At 43.7% G+C, this 19,800-nt stretch overlaps 1 protein-coding gene across 2 annotated transcripts in view; it reads left to right on the top strand.

The window, feature by feature from the left end:
• AGBL4 (ATP/GTP binding protein-like 4) overlaps window positions 1–13,492 on the top strand; it is a 1,493,990-nt gene extending 1,480,498 nt beyond the window's left edge. The window contains exons 12-14 of one of the 2 annotated variants that reach the window (XM_011926237.1): window positions 5,182–5,278; window positions 11,427–11,453; window positions 12,071–13,492. In XM_011926237.1, coding sequence (XP_011781627.1) covers window positions 5,182–5,278; window positions 11,427–11,453; window positions 12,071–12,191 — 245 coding nt within the window. In that variant the 3' untranslated portion in view covers window positions 12,192–13,492. The remainder of the gene's footprint in view (window positions 1–5,181; window positions 5,279–11,426; window positions 11,454–12,070) is intronic. The other variant, XM_011926236.1, reaches the window with a different exon arrangement.
• The last annotated feature ends 6,308 nt before the right edge of the window (window positions 13,493–19,800 follow it).

The raw sequence follows: 19,800 nt of genomic DNA, 5'->3' as shown, positions 1-19,800 counted from the left end.
TGGCTCATGCAAGGTCACACAGTGTTCTAGTTCTCTAGTTCTACATTAGAAAATCTCCCCAAAACTTAGCGGCTTAAAACAATAGCTATTTTCCTATGTTCTTTGTGGGTCAGAAATTTGAGGAGGCCTCAGCTGGTTGGTTCTAGCTTACAGAGTGGTGTGTTGCAGTCAGACAATGGCTGGAGATGGAACAGTAGAGTGCTGGAGGAGCTGTAGGCTGGCTAGGAATCTCTCTCCTTTCTCTTTCTATAGTCTCAGGGTCTCAGGGCAGTCAGACTGCTCACATGGAGGCTCAGGACCCCAGCTTGAGAATTTCAGCGAGCAAGGACAAGTTACTTCACCTTTCCTGGCCTTGCCTCAGAAATCCCACTATTTCACTTCTCTCACTTCTGCCATTTTTTTGTTTACAAACAAGTACCAAGCCCATTCAAATTCAAGGGAAGGGTATACTACTCAGAGGAAGGAGTGGCAAGGTCATGTACTATAATAACACGGGAGACTGGAGATACTGTTGTAGGCATCTTTGGAAAATACAATCTGCCATACACAGCATGTGGCAGAGCCAGGATTTGGATTAAATACATCTGCCTCAAAAACGTTTGCTGCAATCTTTTAGCTCAATCCACAGGAACCTCTGCTTTCCTCTGTGCCCTGTAGCTCTTACTGCTGGTGCACACACCCACGATTTGGTTTCCTCCAGCCAGCTGGAGACTGGCCGGGTGAAAGCTAGGTGAGATGGCCTCCAGAGTCTGCTGCTCAGAGAGGTCACGCCCAATGCCAGCTTGTGAACTTTTTAAACAAGAGGACAGAGAAGGTCAGTCACATCCAGAGGAAGAAAGCAGGTGGCAGCCCCAGAGCCCAGCAAGCCTGCAGTACATTTCACTGTCATAAACAGCTTGTCTGGTGTTTTTCCTTCTCCATCAGGCACTGGCCTGGGATGACTCAGGCTTTGACAGAAAAGGTGCCTTCAAATCAGGAAATGGGCCAGGATAGTGGAAAGCTCATGGTTCTGGAGTCAAACCTGCCTGGGTTTGAGTCCTGACAGTGCCATTACCAGTTATGTGGCCTTGGACAAATTCCTTAACCTCCCATAGCAAGAAAGAGATAAAATAGCCTTCATTACTGGATTGTTTTGAAAATTAAAATGCACTTTTAGGCAAAGCAGCCAGTGCAGTGCCTGGCACATAGTAGGTGCTCTGTAAACGCTAGGTTTCATGTTCTAGGCCATGTCCAACCCCAGCTTGGGGACTTCTTGAAGAAGAAGAACTCACTGAGAACTCACTTGCCTATTTCTCAAACACTTGTCTATCTCCATGGTCCTGGATGGAGTAATGGCCCAGAAGACCTGGCCCAGCCCCAGACAGCACTGAAGGAAGGCCTGTGGCAACTGCCCGACAGTCCTGCAAATGCAAGCAACTGCATATTTTCTTCCCACTCCACTTTGTCCTTTTCACTGTGACCTACCAAGACCCCTCCCACCAAACACTCCTCTTACACAAGCCCTGACACACTGGAGGCTTCCAAATATGCTTGTTGGATGGATGGATGGATAGATGGATGCATGGTAAATCATTTCTGCACTGTTGCTCACTCTGTGTTTTCTCCCCGAAATGCTCCTTCAGTTGTCCTGCCTTTATAGACCAGCCAAGAATGGTCCTTCTCCACTGATCCCCTAGGACCAACCTCAGGTTCCTCCTCCTCTACATATTACCCTGCATGCCCCCCTCACCTGAGTCAAGGATGTGAGTCTTGTTTCTCAGTAGGTGGAGGGTACCCTACCATGTGTTAGGCAAGAGAGACACAGAAGTGAATATGGAATGGTGCAGGTGCTGGAGAGGTAGTCTGAGAAGGAAGATAAACACATGCAGCCAGGGTACTCATTTTCAATCCCAGCTCTTCATTAGGTGCCCAACATTTTGGGAAATCACTTATCTTCTCTGAAAAGTGGGAATAATATACCTAATTCATTGGGTTATTGTGAGAATTGAATGAGTCAATATACATAAGGCACTTAGAAGATTGCGCAGCACCAAAGACTTCATGACTGAAACACCAAAAGCAATGGCAACAAAAGCCAAAATTGACAAATGGAATCTAATTAAACTAAAGAGCTTCTGCAGAGCAAAAGAAACTATCATCAGAGTGAACAGACAACCTACAGAATGGAAGAACATTTTTGCTATCTCTCCATCTGACAAAGGGCTAATATCCAGAATCTACAAGGAACTTAAACAAATTTACAAGAAAACAAAACAAACAACCCCATCAAAAAGTGAGCAAAGGATATGAACAGACACTTGTCAAAAGAAGAAATTTACGCGGCCAACAAACATATGAAAAAAAGCTCATCATCACTGGTCATTAGAGAAACACAAATCGAAACCACAATGAGATGCCATCTCACGCCAGTTAGAATGGCGGTAATTAAAAAGTCAGGAAACAACAGATGATGGAGAGGATGTGAAGAAATAGGAGCACTTTTACACTGTTGGTGGGAGTGTAAATTACAACCATTATGGAAGACAGTGGGGCAATTCCTCAAGGATCTAGAACTAGAAATACCATTTGATCCAGCAATTGTATTACTGGGTATATATCCAAAGGACTATAAATCATTCTACTATAAAGACACATGCACATGTATGTTTATTGTAGTACTATTCACAATAGAAAAGACTTGGAACCAACCCAAATGCCCATCAATGATAGACTGGATAAAGAAAATGTGGCACATATACACCATGGAATATTATGCAGCCATAAAAAAGAATGAGTTAATGTCCTTTGCAGGGACATGGATGAAACTGGAACCATCATTCTCAGCAAACTAACACAGAGACGGAAAAGCAAACACCACATGTTCTCGCTCACAAGTGGGAGTTGAACAATGAGAACACATGGACACAGGGAGGAGAACAACACACACGGGGGCCAGACAGGGGGTTGGGGGCTGGGGAAGGGTAGCATTAGGAGAAATAGCTAATGTAGATGATGGGTTGATGGGCGCAGCAAACCACCGTGGCACGTGTATACCTATGTAACAAACTTGCACGTTCTGCATGCGTATCCCAGAACTTAAAGTATATTTAAAAAAAGATTGCCTAGCACATATTAAACATTATATGAGTATTAGCTGTTATTTATTTATTTATTTGTTTGGTTTTATTGTTTTTGGAGATGGAGTTTCACTCTTGTTGCCCAGGCTGGAGTGCAATGGTGCGATCTTGGCTCACTGCAACCTCCGCCTCTTAGGTCAAGCAAGTCTCCTGCCTCAGCCTCCCCAGTAGCTGGGATTACAGGCATGCGCCACCACACCCAGCTAATTTTGTATTTAGTAGAGATGGGGTTTCGCCATGTTGGTCAGGTTACCTCAGGTGATCCACCCACTTCAGCCTCCCAAAGTGCTGAGATTACAGGCATGAGCCACCGCACCCAGCCAGCTATGATTTGTTAATTCAACAAATATATATTTCATACTTATTGTCAGATGAGTACATGGGTATTTAAGTGATGAATAAGACAGATATGACCTCTGCCTCATAGAGCTTGCCCACTAAAAGGGGCTACTGAAAAGAAGAGACAGGTAAAATACAGTATGATTAGTGCTCTGGTTGGTGCAGGCTAGGAAGAAGAGGTTGTGGGAAAACCTAGGAGAGACTCCTGTCCCAGCAAGGGCAGCCAAGGAAGACTTATCCAGTAGAGTGACAACTGAATTGAGTTATTGAAGCTGAGAAGGAGTGGGCCCTGGAAGGCATGTGAAGGGAGGAAGAGTGGTCTGGAAAGATGGCATGTATGGGGCACAGGCCTGGAGGCAGAAGAAGCTCAGTGTTTCTGGAATGTGAAGGGCAAGGGGAGTAGGTGGGAGGTAGCAAGCATAATGTTGAGAAAATAATCAGGGATCTGACTATGAACAGTACTGTAAATCATGCTCAGAGATTTGGACTTTGAAGGCAACTGAGAACCACTGAAGGGTTTTACTCAGCTGAGTGACATACTCAGAGCTGCATTGCAGAATCCCCCTGGCTGCACTGTAGAAAATGGACCAGAGGGGGGCAATTCTGTGGCAGGGAAACTAGTTAGGACAGGATGACAGCAATCTAGGAGAAAGATGATGCTGGCCTATTCTAGGGGGGTGGAAAGAAGTGAAAACATTCAAGAGATGGGAGGTGTCTTGGAGAAGGGTTAGTGACAGCTTGGATGTTCAGAGCTAAGAGATGAGGTAGAAGGAATGGCTAAGGATTAAGCTGAGTAAATACATAATTCCCATGCTGTGAGATAAGTGATAAGTGCTTTGAATGAAGCCAGCTCAGGAGTCATGAAAATGTGGGACAAGGGCACCAATCACAGTTCTGGGAAGAGAGAAGAATATCCTGGAGGGCTCTAATAAAGAGATATCACCTCATTAGAGAAGTAAGGGGTATGAATTAGCTGAGGAGAAGGCAGGAGCGGGTAGGGAGGAACTTCAGCGGAGGAAATAACATGTATGAAGCCCAGAGATGTGAGCTATAATGCACAGAGAAGATATTCTGTTGTTGAATAATGATTGTTGTACTCATTCATATTAAGGTGTTAATGGTCAATTGACCCTTCCCCAAGAAGTTTGTGCTTTTACAATCACAAATCGTTACCAGAAAGATTCATTGTTGGAAGAATTTCAAGGTGCAGTGGGAACACGATTTAGGGTCACAGGGTTTTACCATTGTACCTGAGGTTACTAAAGTGGATGACTGAGCCCTAAGGGTCAAGCAGGCACTGGTCTATATACAACAAATGTCTCTTGCCCTTGGGGTTTTTGCTCACCTGGCTCCATCCTGAGCCACCTGAGGCTAGACCATAGCAGCCCAGTGATTTCCAAAGGGCTGTACCCTGAAAGCTATGAGCACAGGCTTTGGGGTAAGACTGCCTAGACTCATATCCTGGCTCCTTCTTTTCCCAGTTTTGTGACCTTAGGCAAATTACTTCACTGCGATGCATCTCAGTTTTCTTATCTATAAAATTAGGATAATAATAGTGATTATCATTTAAGGTTTTTCAAGGATCAAAAAAGAGAGCACATACAAAAAGCTTAGAACAATGAGTGGTGTAACTGTTTTTATTACTGCTATTATTTTTATTAGTAGTCCTCTTTTCACTCTGTCTCAATCTCTTTTCAAAGTTGCTCCTTAACGCACACACCTGCAGATATGAAGCTGGGGCGGAATGTGGCACGAACCTTTTTGGACTATTATCGGCTGAATCCCATGGTTGAAAAGGTGGCAATTCCCATGCCGAGACTGCGGTAAGTGGCAGAGCAGAGAGGTTTGGGCTTGAGTTCTGCTCCACTGGCTGTAGTCAGGGGCAACTTCCCCTAGCCTCTTGCTGACACTCAGCATCCCATCTGTGCAGCAGGAAAGATAATCCTGGCCCTGCCACAGAGATTTTATGGGGCATAAGAGCATATTTCCTGAGCATAAAGAAAGTATCATTAAGAGGTCAGACAGTGAGGGCAAGGTCACATTCCTGGTTCTAACTTGGGAATCCACAGGGATGGGGCTTGCTGGAGAGCTGGGTTCAGTCATCGTTCTAAATTAATTTGGGTGTTTCTATGCACTACCTCTCCTGATACCTCATCCTCTGAGGTTCCTATATGAATTTCTCTGATCTTTCAGTTTCCTCGTCTATAAAGTGAGGACAGCAGTCCTCACATACATGATTATTATGAGATATGTGTTAAAGCACCCAGCACAGTGCTGTCAGTACATGATAGTCTCCTTCCCTCAAGATGTAAAGGTTTGGGCTGGAGAGGACACACTCTTGAGAAGTTCTACCTTGGGTCCTCTTCTGGGGCCAACTTGCAGGGCCATTGAGGAGAGAAGGTCAGGAGGTGAGCCTCCATCCTGTCTGAGGACTTGGCCAGAGCCTGAAGCACTGGGCACTTCCATGACCACTGGCTGTGAACCCAGCTAGCATAAGGACAGTGACATCACATGGCATCTGGAATGTACTGGCCCTGCCCCACCTCTTAGACTCACCTCCCACTCCCTCAGTGGTCCATCCTACTTGAAGGACATGACAATGCCCAACTCCTGGCTCCTGCCAGACCATTCTTTCCACTGACTTTTGCCATGACCTTGCTCATGTATGTGGATGCCTCAGGGCCTTTTCACTGATGCACCTTCCTCCCTACCCTGTTATTAATAAAAACAATATAAATCACTGTTACTTATTGTACAGAGTACTTTGTGTACATTGTATTATTTATTCCTCATAGACATTCTATTCCCCATCTTACAAATAAGGAAAAGGAGAGTCAGAAAGATGATGAGAAGATGTGAGATGCCCGAGGACAAAGAGTTTTTGGGAGAGCCAGGGTTTGATCCTAGGCTTTTATTATTTGAAAGCCAAATTGAAGTCTAGCTAAGGTTCACCTCAAGTAGAAGTTCGTCAGCATGGATTCAAATTCTGTCTCGGACTCATGTGAGTTATAGGATCTTAGGCAAGTTTCTTGGCCTCTTGAAGCTTTTCTCTGCTTACCTATGAATGGGGCTAATAACAATGACATCTAAATATGGTTTTGTAGAATGATACAAGCTTAGCACAGTGCCCAGCAGCTGGTAGATGCTCAACAAATGTTTTCATGTCCTCCAGTCCCAGATTTTCAACCAGCTCATCAAGACCTAGGGCAAGTCCTTTGACTTGTTTGGTTGGGTGATGTCTCAGGGCCTATGTTCCACAATGCTATGAGTCATACATCTCTGAGCCCCATGTCATAGCGTCTTCATGACAAGATATTCTGATACCCTGTCTCAGATTGTTTCTAAATCATCTGCGGTCTTTGTGCCCCCGCCCCCATCATGCATGGCATATTAGAAACTCTTGCAGGAGAATCACGTCTATTTCTTGTGCCCCTGAATTGCCTGTCCTGCATTGTGTGTACATGCACGTATACATTCATTCATTCACTCAGGAAAAGCAACACTTTATACCAGGCCCCTGACAGGAAAGAAGTGCTGGAATGATTGGCTGATTAAAGCATGACCCCTACCTCTGAGGAGTTCACCTCTAGAGGAAGGTGTTCAGTTCATTCTTAGAAGTCATTCTTGATTGTTTAAAGTTCTTAAACATTTAAAGCTTTATGAAACTCAAAAGAATTCTTAGAATCTCATTTACAAGTTAATTTGGGGATTGTCTCTTTCAGGTCCTCTGCCTAAATACAATTATCTTCATCCTTAATCATTTTTTTCTTGCATGGTGCATTGTCATATACCAATGAAATGGTGCTGACACTCAGGGAGACCTTAGTGATCCTCTAGTCTCTCTTTATGATACAGATGAGAACATGGGGACTTAGGGAGCAGAAGGAGCTGGTCAAAGTCATGTGGTCAGAGCCGGGACTGGAGCACAGGCCCTCACCCTGCAGTGCAGTGTGTTCAGTGTCTACCAGTGAAGAGTTCCTGGAGATGGGAGAGGATGGAACCCTGACACAGATCTAAAGGACACAGGGGAGATCTCAGGGCCCAGAGTTTAACTGTTCATGGCACTTCCTTGCCTTGAGCTTTCGAGCCCTCTTCAGAAAAGTTCTAGAGAGCTCCTTCCTCATGAGTTCAGAGTTTTGAGGACTTGAGCTAAATGCACCCACCCTTAAATTAAGAAAACATTTAATAACCTCCTCCCTATGCACACACCTCTGCCTCATCAAACTGTAAGTACCACTTAGCTCTAGATTGGTCAGTAATCCTTTAAAAACGAATTCCCAGGAGGGTACAAGACTCTGAGCTCTAATTTGGGTTTTAAATACTTCCCCTTTTTTGTATTATTTTCCACCCAAGCATCAAATAGCTTAAGTGAAAGAGCAGTTCTGGCTTCAAAGGAAAATTACATGTTTTGACTCAACATTAATCTTTGTTTTCTCCCATCTCCATGGATAATTACAATATGTCACTTTCTGCTCACATGCTGGTGGAAGCCTGCCAGCATCATTGGATACTGGGCCACCCTTCAGATAGGGTCCCTCAGGAGGGGCAGCAATATGGACACAAGAGCTCAGGCTCGGGGGCATGGCATTGATGACCAAAGCTGAGGCCCCACATTTTGTTTAGCACACAGTGGTACAGTCGTAAGCCCAAAATGCTCCAGCAAAGAGGATAAAATCAGACAGGAAGAAGGAACGGGGCAGGTGTGCTTCTGTAGGTAAACAGAACATGAGTGTGGCCTCTGAGCAAGAGGTGGACTCAGGCTCATTCACAGGCTGAGGGGGCTGGCTCCAGGCAGAGGTTATGATGGCTGTATGTGTGTGTAAGGGGGCTTATCAGCTCCTCAACACACTGGAGCCCACTATGTGCCAGTCCTTGTGCCAACTGCTAGAGGATTATACATAGTCCCTGCCCATTGTGAGCTCAGATTTGTGGAGGATAAAGGCAAGTACAAAGGTAAAGATAACAAACAATACTGAAAAGTGTATAAGTACTCAACTATGTATCAGATTATGCCTTCTCTCAAAAACCTTCCATGGCTCCGCATTACTTTTAGGGTAATGTTTCAACTCTTCTTGCTATTCAAGACCTTGGCCTACATTTTAAACTTCATTTCCTACTTTCTACCACCCCTCCACCCCCGTGAGCACCCTGTCTATCCCACCTGATTTCTATCACCTTGTGCCTTATGCTTCAGCCCAAACAAATTAGCTGTTTTCTTGCCTTCATGTCTCTGTACATCCTTTTTCCTCTTGCTGGAATGAGCTCCCTTTCTGCTTGTAGATGGTGAGCTCCTAATTATCATTCAAAACTCAGTTCAAATATCACACCTTCTGTTTCCTTGTCTGTGTTCTCCACCTGAGACAGAGCTGCTTCCTCTCTGCTGAGCTCCTAACTGTGTTTTGTACATACCTCTAGCATGGTGTGTCCTGTGGTGTATCGTCATGGCTTCTATGCATGTCTGGCTTCTCTGCTAGCTTCAGTGTCCTCAGTCTTACTTACTTCTGTATCCTTAGTGCATGGTGCAGGGCCTAGCATAGATTAAATTCTAAATAATTCATGAGTGTTACTGAGCTGTGGTAGAACTGAGAAAGCCCCTAGAATTATCCACTTTGACCCCTTCACACTAAAGAAAAGTTAGACCCAAGCAGAAGTTCCTCTCCTACAAAATCTGGCAAGTATTTTGTAGCAGGCAGGCATGTCCCAAGAAAGCTTCAGAGAGGAAGTGGCACTTGAACTTGGCTTTAACAGACATGTGGAATTTTGACTGATGAAATAGAAAGGGGAGAGAGAGTATTCCATGTTGGGGAATAGAGTAGAGAACAGCCAGAAGCAGGACCTAACAAGACATATTCCAAGGCAACGTGTTGTAGGAAGTCAGGGACCCTGAATGGAGGGACCAGCTGAAACCATGGCAGAAGAACATAAATTGTGAACATTTCATGGACATTTATTAGTTCCCCAAATCAATGCTTTTATAATTTCGTATGCCTGTCTTTACTGCAATCTCTGACCATAAATTGTGAAGATTTCATGGACATTTATAACTTCCCCAATCAATATTCTTGTGATTTCCTATGCCTGTCTTTACTTTAATCTCTTAATCCCGTCATCTTCATAAGCTGAGGATGTATGTCACCTCAGGACCCTGTAATGATTGCGTTAACCACACAAATTGTTTAAACAATATGAAATCTGGGCACCTTGAAGAAAGAACAGGATAACAGTGATGTTCAGGGAACAAGGGAGATAACCATTAAGTCTGGCTGCCTGAGAGCTGGGTGGAACAGAGCCATATTTCTCTTCTTTCAAAAGCAAATAGGAGAAATATTGCTGAATTCTTTTTCTCAGCAAGGAACATCCCTGAGAAAGACAATGCATTCCTAGGGGTAGGTCTCTAAAATGACCACTCTGAGAATGTCTGTCTTTTATGGTTGTAGATAAGGGATGAAATAAGCCCTGGTCTCCCAGTAGCACTCCCAGGCCTATTAGGATGAGGAAATTCTCACCTAATAAATTTTGATCAGACTGATTGTCTGCTCTCAAACCCTGTCTCCTGATAAGATGTTATCAATGACAATGCGTGCCCGAAACTTCATTAGCAATTTTAATTTTGCCCCGGTCCTGTAATCTCGCTCTGCCTCCATTTGCCTTGTGATATTTTATTACCTTGTGAAGCATGTGATTTCTGTGACCCACACCCTATTCATACACTCTCTCCCCTTTTGAAAATCACTAATAAAAACTTGTTGGCTTTGCAGCTTGGGGGGCATCACGGAACCTGCCGACGTGATGTCTCCCTCAGACACCCAGCTTTAATATTTCTCTCTTTTGTACTCTTTCCCTTTATTTCTCAGACTGGCTGACACTTAGGGAAAGCAGAAAAGGACTCACATTGAATTATTAGGGGTGGGTTCCCCTGATATCTGGGGCCTAAACAATTTGTGCAGTTAACGCAATCATCACAGGGTCCTGAGGCAACATACATCCTCAGCTTACGAAGATGATGGGATTAAGAGATTAAAGTAAAGACAGGCATAGGAAATCACAAGAATATTGATCGGAGAAGTGATAAATGTCCATGAAATCTTCACAATTTATGGTCAGAGATTGCAGTAAAGACAGGCGTAAGAAATTATAAAAGTATTAATTTGGGGAACTAATAAATGTCCATGAAATCTTCACAATTTATTTTCTTCTGCCATGGCTTCAGCTGGTCCCTCTGTTCAGGGTCCCTGACTTCCCACAACAGCAATGACAAGGCCAGAATGTTTAGAGTAAATGATATGGTGAAGATAAGACTGAAAGTTCATTTCTAGTCATCAAATATTCCTCAAGCACTTACCCCGTACCAGACCTGCACTTGGCTCAGGAATTATAGAGAAAAAGCATACACATCAAACTTATCATCTCATAAGAGAGAGAGATGAACAAAGAACCACCTAGAAAATGGCAGGCGGAGGAACGATGAGATGTACAAAGTGCTACAAAGGCCTAGGGATGGGGGAAGCTTATTTTTTGGGAATTTGTCTTCCCAAAGGAAGTGGGGCTCTTCCTCTACCTCTTTAGAGGTAGGGAAGAGAACAGCCTCTGCAGAGGCCTAAAGGTATGGGATGTTTTGCCTTCCAGTGGCTCCTTGCACTCTCTGTGTCCCCATCTTTGGTTGATGGCTTTTTGCCTTCCTAGCTCACCCTTCCTAAGTCCTTCTGCACATTCACAGTCCTCTCTAGCCTCTGCACAACTTGTCCCCTTGCCACCATCCCCCCATGGCTGCCCCAACTATGACCAAACCTGGGCCTGCCTCCTCTTTTTCCCCATAAAAATATACTTACGTCCTGTGCTCTGTTTGGGTGTTAAGAACAACATCCTTCAATGACAGATGAATAGCACCTTGTAATTTACAAAGCTCTTCCTCAACCTCCGTTTACCAGGGCCTATGAGGCAGGAAGGACATGAATTTTTCTCCTATTTTAGAAATAAAGAAATAGAGGTCCAGAGAAGGTAAGGAACTGCTTCAAGATCACATTGCCCATAAGTTACACCCCATGCATGTGCTCCAGGGTGTTAATGGGTACTGATGTCTAGCTGTATCTCACCTATTCTGGCAGCCTTGTTCTGTTATCAAGGCTCTTCGATGAATGTGGATTTTCAGGCAGTGAGGCTTCCTTTAAGGAAGGAGGATATGTTAGGGCAAGGTGTCCCTTTATGTGGTGCCACCTATTCTGTCTTTACCTTATTCATGACTCATCAACAGTAAAGAAAAATGGGTGCGCCAAGGTCAGAGCTTGATGGGTTCCAAATCCTCTTCTTCAATTTGAATTCAAACTAGTTCAAGAGATTCTCATATTTATGACACTAACCACTTCCTGACACATATTATAGTTATTGTTTTGTGTAAGTATTTTATGCAATTGTCTCCTCTCCTAAGCTATAAGCAACTTGAAGACAGTATCAATGCCTGCTCGTCTTTGTCACCTTTAGTGTCTGTGGGAAGAAGACTAGGTTACTGTTCCTGGGAAGTTACAGTCCAATGGGGAAGATAGGCATGCACACAAATGATTTCATCACAGTGTGTACATGTGCTGTCTTCTCTCTTTCTGTTATCTCCCCCTTTGCAGGAAAGAAAAATCCCCTCCTTACAAGCACCCACTCCTGCGGGGCCCAGCCAGCAACTACCCCAACGGCAAAGGGGACAAGAAGAGCTCAGTGAACCACAAAGACCCTTCAACCCCTTTTTAAAGACATGGAGTCCTGGGAGGTCTTATGGGGACAGGAACGTGCATTTTCTGCTGGGGAATGAAATTAATCACTCTTCTCTAGCTTCCAAGGATTTGTGGATTAATGCATAGGCTAGTGAAAGGGAAGGGATGCAATGAGAAACTTCATCATTGATTTTCCCTTTTTCCAATGGAAAATCAATTGTAAGCCTTCAGCTCAAAAAGCTCAGGAACAAAATAGGAGACTGGAACCAGGTGAGCACAGATGCTGTTTTCTACAACATAGAGATCTTCCAAGATGGGGAAAACCTACACATCCCTTTTAAGATACTTGACACATATCAGGTCAGTTATTTCAAAGCCACTTTATATTTTTAAGTTTTGTAGTTACTGCAGATGGTTACCTTTTAAATGGGCTTGATTGTTTACAGCTTTAGAAATGCAGTGTTTGTATTTTCTGATCCAAAACAACAGCAACAACACATGCAGCCCAAGGGCAAATGCATCCTAGGGAACAATGGGACAGAATTTTTGAAATCACAGTGGACTTAAATATATGGTCACTGTACCTAAGCTGCATGCTTCCTGATTCCCTCAAACCCCAGCATGCAGATTTAGAAAACTGTGCTGAGAGCTATTTCCCTATTTCCTGGGTAGTTTAATTAAAATTTTAGCTCCAAAGACAAAATGCACTGGTCCTTCATTTTAAAAGGTTTATTATGGTTAAAGTCTCTAGATCCCAGGAGACAGAGATTAAGCCTGGCCCCTGAAGATGTGGGCATTGCTAATCTGCAATGAGGAAAGTGATTGCCAGGCAAGGAAGATGCAAAAGACACAAGGATGCACCCTGAGGCAGGGAGGAATGATAAAATAAAATGGTAGTAGCAATTCCCAAGGTGTGGTAAACTAAATATTGTGCATTTTTTGTGAAGAGTAAAGTGTCTTTGTATGATGAATGGGTCCAGGGGAGTCTGCTCCCTTCCTGTCTGTGGAAACAGCAGGCTGAATCACCATGACAGCCTGCTAATTAAAATGACCTCCCGGAAATGAGGATTAGAAGACAGGGAGAGGCAGGGAGGCTCCAGGGAGGAAAAGCCCTTAGCACAAAGCTCCACTAAAGCATTTTTTGTTTGTTTGTTTGGGTTGGAGATTATTGAAGTTTGCTACAAAAATCAAAAGCAAAACTTGTTCTCCTTTGCATGCTGGTTTTCAGAAATAATAACAAAGAGCCATATGTTGATTGGCTACAAATGTCATGTTGTATATACAGCCTCTCCCCTGGGTTCGTTTTGCCCATAGGAACACAAATAAAGTGTTTTGTGCAGCTCTTCTGTTCCTCTGAGCATTCTTGGCACCTTTCCCTTTCGGTCTCCCACTGCTTAAGAACCAACAGGCAAACCTCTAAACTGCTATAACCCTGACTTTGAGGTCAAGGACTTTGTTATCAAAATAAGGGACAACAGTCAAGTCTTGATTTCCAGCAGTTCCCGTGTCAAAGTCCTGGGGAGTTTAATGGACTGCAACCAGCTTGGTATGCACCAAGAGTGTGTCAGCCTTTTGGAAATGATAGCATTATTTTAGATAGCATGAAAAGAGGCAGAGTGCATAAAATGAGAGAGACAATAGTCTGGATCCATGTTTCTTTGGCCAGGTCACTTCCATAATGTTGTGATCATATATTGGCCCATATATTTAAAACTACATTGATTAATTGGATCATAGACTACACGAACAGCAGGTATAATGATGATTTAAGAGCAAAAACTTGGAGCCAGGCAACTTTGGCTCATTCTGCATTCAAACCCTACTTCTATTTCTTTAAAACTGTGTGATCTTAGACAAGTTATTTAACATCTCTAGATCTTAGTTTCCTCGCCTGAAAGATGGTCATAGTAATACCTACCTTGCTATAAAAGTTATGAAAGTTTAATGAACTTAGGTGTGGAAAAAGTAGGCAAAAATCTTTATGTGCTCACTAAATGGTAGCTTTGATCATTTGGAATATGACTAGGAAAGTGAGGTGTCTGCAAATCCTTTCCCATTAGAAAGGAATGGAGCAGTTTATTGTTTAAAATAAAAAATAAGAGTGAGTGTGAATAGGAAAGAAAGATCACAGTCTCCAAAAAGTTAAAGGGACACCATTGGACAAAAGAAGCAAACTTGTTCCATGTTGTCCAGAGGTAATAACCAAATTGGGGAGTAAGTCTCAGTAAGACAGATTTCTGCTCAGGATGAGGAAAACTTTTAGTGAATTGAATTGCCAACCACTGGATGGGTTCCTTTGGAAGACCATGAACTCCCCATCACCACAGGAGTGCAAGAAGAGTCTGAACGACATCTGTTTGGGAGGAAACAGAGGGGACTCCCTTTCTAGGAGGATGCTGGGTTGGAAGTTGGATGCTCTAAAGCGTCGCCTCATGTCATTTCTCTGGACTGAGATGACATGGGACAGGATGTTACATTTCTGGATGTCAGCAAATGGAGTGTACAGTATAGTACTTAATGCTATACACAGTGATATTAACTGTCTCTGAATCATAGCATATGGGCTCTGCTAAAATTTCCCATTCCGAGAGAGAGAGAGAGAGAGGAAAAAAAAGGCTGGCTATAAGGCAGCCTGTAGCAGGGTGTGTTTGCAAGATGAACTATCTGCTTTTCCACATTGGCAGAGCAGAACAAAAGGGCTGGGCAAGAGACCAGGAGTAGTCAGCAGCCCTTTGTGTGGTCTTGGCCTGCTCAGCTTCTCCTTAGCTTCTCCTTAGCTTTCTTGGACAAGGTTATACCTATCACCTCAAGCTAGAGGGGAAAGGTTTTCAGCACTGAGATGGAGGACAGCACCAAGAGGTGTACAATCAGCCAGAGGCTGCTAGCCCACCTGGCTCCAGCAGGGGGCGCGCCAGCCTATCTTCTTGTCTAGCCACGTCTGTCTTAGATTAGAGCCACAGGTGGTTGGAGCTGCCCACCAAACCAGTGTTCTGTGCATTTCCGAGGAGACAGACAACTATGCAAAAAGTAGGGGTGGGAAGGAGAGGGATCATGCCAGGTCTCTACCTGGCTCTCACGCAACTCTCCATACTGATGCAGTGCTAGTTTTGCTCTGTATCAGTTCAGAGGTGCAGAGACAGGACTAAAAGTCTGTTTACCCTCAAGCTGCAGCAGACAAACTGGAGATTACCCAGTTTCTTCGTTGATAAGCCCGCAGCAGAGGAGGCTGGTGATGATGTTTGCTTTGCAGCAGCAACAGTGAGCCTTTAGCTAGAAGTTTTTTCTATTGTCTTTTAAATGGAGGCAGGGGTGGTAAGTACAGAAAGAACTAGTATACTTTCACTATAACTCAACTGACACACCTGAGACCTGCCTTAGAGAACCCAATTCCTTTTTCTATGTAGTAAGAACAGAGCCAACTATGGGTGGGCTGATTAACATTTGTGCAGCATCGATTCATGCATCCAAATGTTTATTGAACATACACTGTGTGTCAGGTGTTGTGCTAGATGCCTTTGTATCCATTGCCTTAGTTAATGTTCCCAACAGTCCCATCAGGTAAGTATCATTTCCTACACTTCAAAGATGAGAAAAAATGAGAATCCTAAAGGTAAAAACCTTTTTTTTACACTCACGTGTCTAGTGAGAACCTGGATTCAAACACTGCTCCCCTTCCACTACTTTGTGCTGGGCCTTCTCCACTTGTCTCCAGGTAAAATCACATCAAAAAAAGAAACAGGTTAAAGCAGAATAACAAGTAAACAATGGCATCATTTAGAGGTAGTCGGGGATAGGCAGAGGGGAAGGAAGCATGTTAAGTTTACAGGCTGGGAAAAATGTGTAATAATTTCAGAACTTTTTAGCACTTGCTGCTGAAGCCCTGCCTTCTTCCTATCTCTCATTCCCATACATCTGTCTGACTTTCTTCTAGCCACTCCAGAGTCCTCCAGAGAGCAGAGTTTAGACAAGGGGCCCATTTATCACTTGACATGCAGAGGCTTCCAGATTATCCAGGGACCCTGGAATCTCAGCAGGGTTCTTGGGCCCATCCTGACACTCTCTGGGTTACTGGCCCCAAGCAGATAATCTAGCTCTGGTTCCCTATCACTTCCTCCTTCTGGGGTATGCAAAATAAGCCTACTATGTCCCTCATTTCTTGTTCGGAATTCTTCCTCCAAGTTCCTGCCTTCTGAGCACTAAAGAAGTCCTTTACCTTGTGGCTGAGCTTAGCCAATGGGGCATCAGGGCCAGAAAGAAGAGGGGAGATATAACATAATAGGAACAGCCCAAGTTTAAAGTTAGGCCAACCTAAGTGTGAATCCCAGCTCTTCCGTTAAGCTGTATGACTTTGGGCAAATAATATAATCTCTTTAAGTCTCAGGATCCTCATTTGTAAAAGGGACTGATTAATATCTACTTCCTATATTTATGGTGAGAATTGAATATAATAACATCTATAAAATACCTCGAACTCAGTAAAACTCTTTTCTCAAACCATCCTCACCCCTGCTCTGCCTCTCATCTGCTTGCTAGAGTTGGAAATCCCTTCTCTAGAGCCAAAGCTTTTCTTATTCCCAGATGACATAGAAACAGAAGTACAAATGCTTCCTGAGTCGAGGACAAGAGTGAGAGGATTATCCAGAAGAAAGGCAGTCACACTGAGGGATCAGTGTCAAGCTAGGAACCTAGGTTTTGTTCATCTCTGTGGCCTTAGCAGTTAACACACATTATGTAGCAGAGTCTGTGCTCACTGAGTATGGAATGAATAGTGGGGATGGTGAGAGTGGGGTCACCCAAAAACCCTGAACCCTTGAGGGAGGGGAAAGAGGTTTTGGAATTTGGGACTCTGAACAAATGGGAAGACAGTGTTTAACATGATATTCACCCAACTTCATGTGAGGTTGAAATGACTAGACTAAAAAGAGAAAGGGGAAATAGGTTCTACAAGATAGCATGTTTTGTCAATATCATAGCAAACAGATCTTACCAGGATATATACAAAACTCGTTTTATGTTACTTTGATTGGCATGCAACATCTCAGGGATCATCTTTATGAAGTAATCATACAGATCTGCTCTGCCAGCTGAAACTCAGGACTTCCCCGAGGCACTCACATGTCTGTCTTCATACACCAAATTCAGGTGGTGTGCTGGTCGGGGCTTGTTTTTTCTACTTTGCAGATGAAGAAATTCAGATTAGTGTGATTAAGTCCCATGCCCATGGTCCACAGCCAGTAAGTAACTAGGACAGGACGTGGACCCTGGATACAAACACGACTCTACCACACCTCTCTGTCTCTCGGTTCAGCCCTAAACCTCAACACTAAGCCCGACCACGCCAGAAAGTCATCCCGATGATGCCTATTATAGCTCCTTAGTGCTTAAAATTTACTTGTTCCCCTAAAGACCTGGAATCTATTTTTGGCTGACCCCATGTCAATCTTAAGTCCAAATCTGCTTCTCTCCCTGGCATCAGCTGTCTTGGTTAATATTCTCTTTTTCCTTCTAGTTGCTCAGGTTGGAAGCCCTGCCCTTGCCTTAACTCCTTTATGTCTTTCTCTTCACACAGCTGACCAACCACCAAGTCCCATTGCTTCTGCCTCTTTGATGTGTCTGCCTTCAAGTAGTATTATGGAGTGACTCTGAGTCAGACAGACCTGAATTTTAATTTCAGCTCCACCACTTGCTAATAATCTTATAAATCATTTAGCGCAGTTTACTTGCCCCATCTCTAAAATGGGACAATAATGCCTATTGGCAGGTTTGTTGTGCATTTCCCTTCCTCTATCCTTCCCATGCTTTCCCTCCTAGCCACTCCCACCATTATTTCCTACCTGAATTGCTGGAATGGCCTCCCTGTCTGCAGATGCTCTCCTGTTAACCCATTCTCTACTTGGAAGCTTCTAGGAGCTCCAGAAAACATGATCCCATTTTGTGGTACTTCTTTCAAATTAACTGTCCAAGCCAGGAGCCTGGATATCATCCAACTTTTGTGTCTTTCACACTCTATTTCTGTTCAATTGCCAAATCCCACTGGTTATGCCTGCTTGTTCTCTCTAATTTCCAGCCAACATCTCTATTCCTCTTCTCATCATTCAAGACTTAGCTCATGTGTCCCAACTTCATGACATCCTCCCAGTTTTAGCAGTTGTCATTAATTGCTTTCTTTTCTTGGTTGCCCTAACACTTTGCTTATTCATCTGTTTATCAATTTTTTTCTTTTTTTTTTTTTTGAGATGAAGTCTTGCTCTGTCACCAGGCTGGAGTGCAGTGGCGTGATGGCTCACTGCAACCTCTGCCTCCTGGGTTCAAGCAATTCTCCTGCCTCAGCCTCCTGAGTAGCTGGGACTACAGGCATGCACCAACATGCTCAGCTAATTTTTGTATTTTTTTAGTAGAGACAGGGTTTCACCATGTTGGCCAGGATTGTCTTCATCTCCTGACCTTGTGATCCGCCCGCCCAGGGTTTCCCAAAGTGCTGGGATTACAGGCGTGAGCCGCCACGCCAGGCCTGTTTATTAATTTTTCACTCAGGTGATTGTCACCTCCCCCACTATCACTTAATGTCTTTGAGAGAAAAGTTCAGGTTTTATTCATCTTCACACCTCCCATAGAACCTAATGGTTCCAGACAGGTCAGAGGCACTCAGTAGCTATAGCAGAATAAAAGAAAGAATGAACGAGATCTCAAATCCAAAATTCTATCCTGACCTCACCCTGATAACTGAATCTTAATTATGGATTTATCTTCTCAAAACCTTAACCTCTCTGAGACATTCCACAGCTCGGATTTCCGCCATGGATTCCTTTACCACAGAATTACGCTCCAACTCAGCATTAAAGGCAGCATGGTATGCTAGCATGCTTTAGACTTGGAGTCAAAGGTCCTGAATGATCTTCAAGGCCTCAGTGTCCATGGGGAGATGGAGGAGACAGATTTACTTAATTCTCCAATAGTTTCCTGAAGGCTAAATTCTTTTTCAGAGTTCAAGGCAATTAGGTCCTTTTTTCTATAACAATAATCATAACAACAACTGTTGCTGGTGTGGTAATAACTACTACTTCTGCTGTTGCTATTACTACTAGTAAAAATATTGCTGCTGCTATTACTGTTACTGCTGCTACTATTACTAGTCTAATCTACTTCTACTATTACTCCCATTACTACTGCACTGCTGCTGCTGCTGCTGCTGCTGCTACTGCTTCTGCTACTATTACTGCTGCTATTGCTGGTACTGCTAATCTAATGCTACTACTGCTGCTACTACTAATCTACTCCTCCTCCTTCTCCTGCCGTTGCAGCTGCTACTGTTACTGCTGCTGTTCTGCCCTGAATGAGTGCTTACTTGGCTCCAGGCCCTGTACTGATTGCCTCGTCTTACATGATCTCATACAATCCTCACAACACCCCCATGAAGTAGGCATTATTCTCCTCATTTCCCTGCTAAAGACACAGAAGCTTAGGGGGACTAAGGAATCTGCCCAAAGTTGCACAGCTTGTTGTAAGTGGAGGAGCCTGGGAGTCATCAGACACTAATGCTTGTGTTCTTTTAGTTTTCCCCTCCTCCTTTTTGGGTACAGTCCTAAGACTGACAGTACAATAAATATTTAATGCTGGTTATAAAAGGCCTCCACCTCAGGGAGCTC

The sequence above is a fragment of the Colobus angolensis genome, unplaced genomic scaffold, assembly GCF_000951035.1.
Source record: "Colobus angolensis palliatus isolate OR3802 unplaced genomic scaffold, Cang.pa_1.0 Scaffold68, whole genome shotgun sequence".
In the NCBI taxonomy this organism is placed as follows: Eukaryota; Metazoa; Chordata; class Mammalia; order Primates; family Cercopithecidae; genus Colobus; species Colobus angolensis.
Note: the sequence above shows the minus strand (reverse complement) of the source record. Positions and strands in the feature narration are given on the sequence as shown.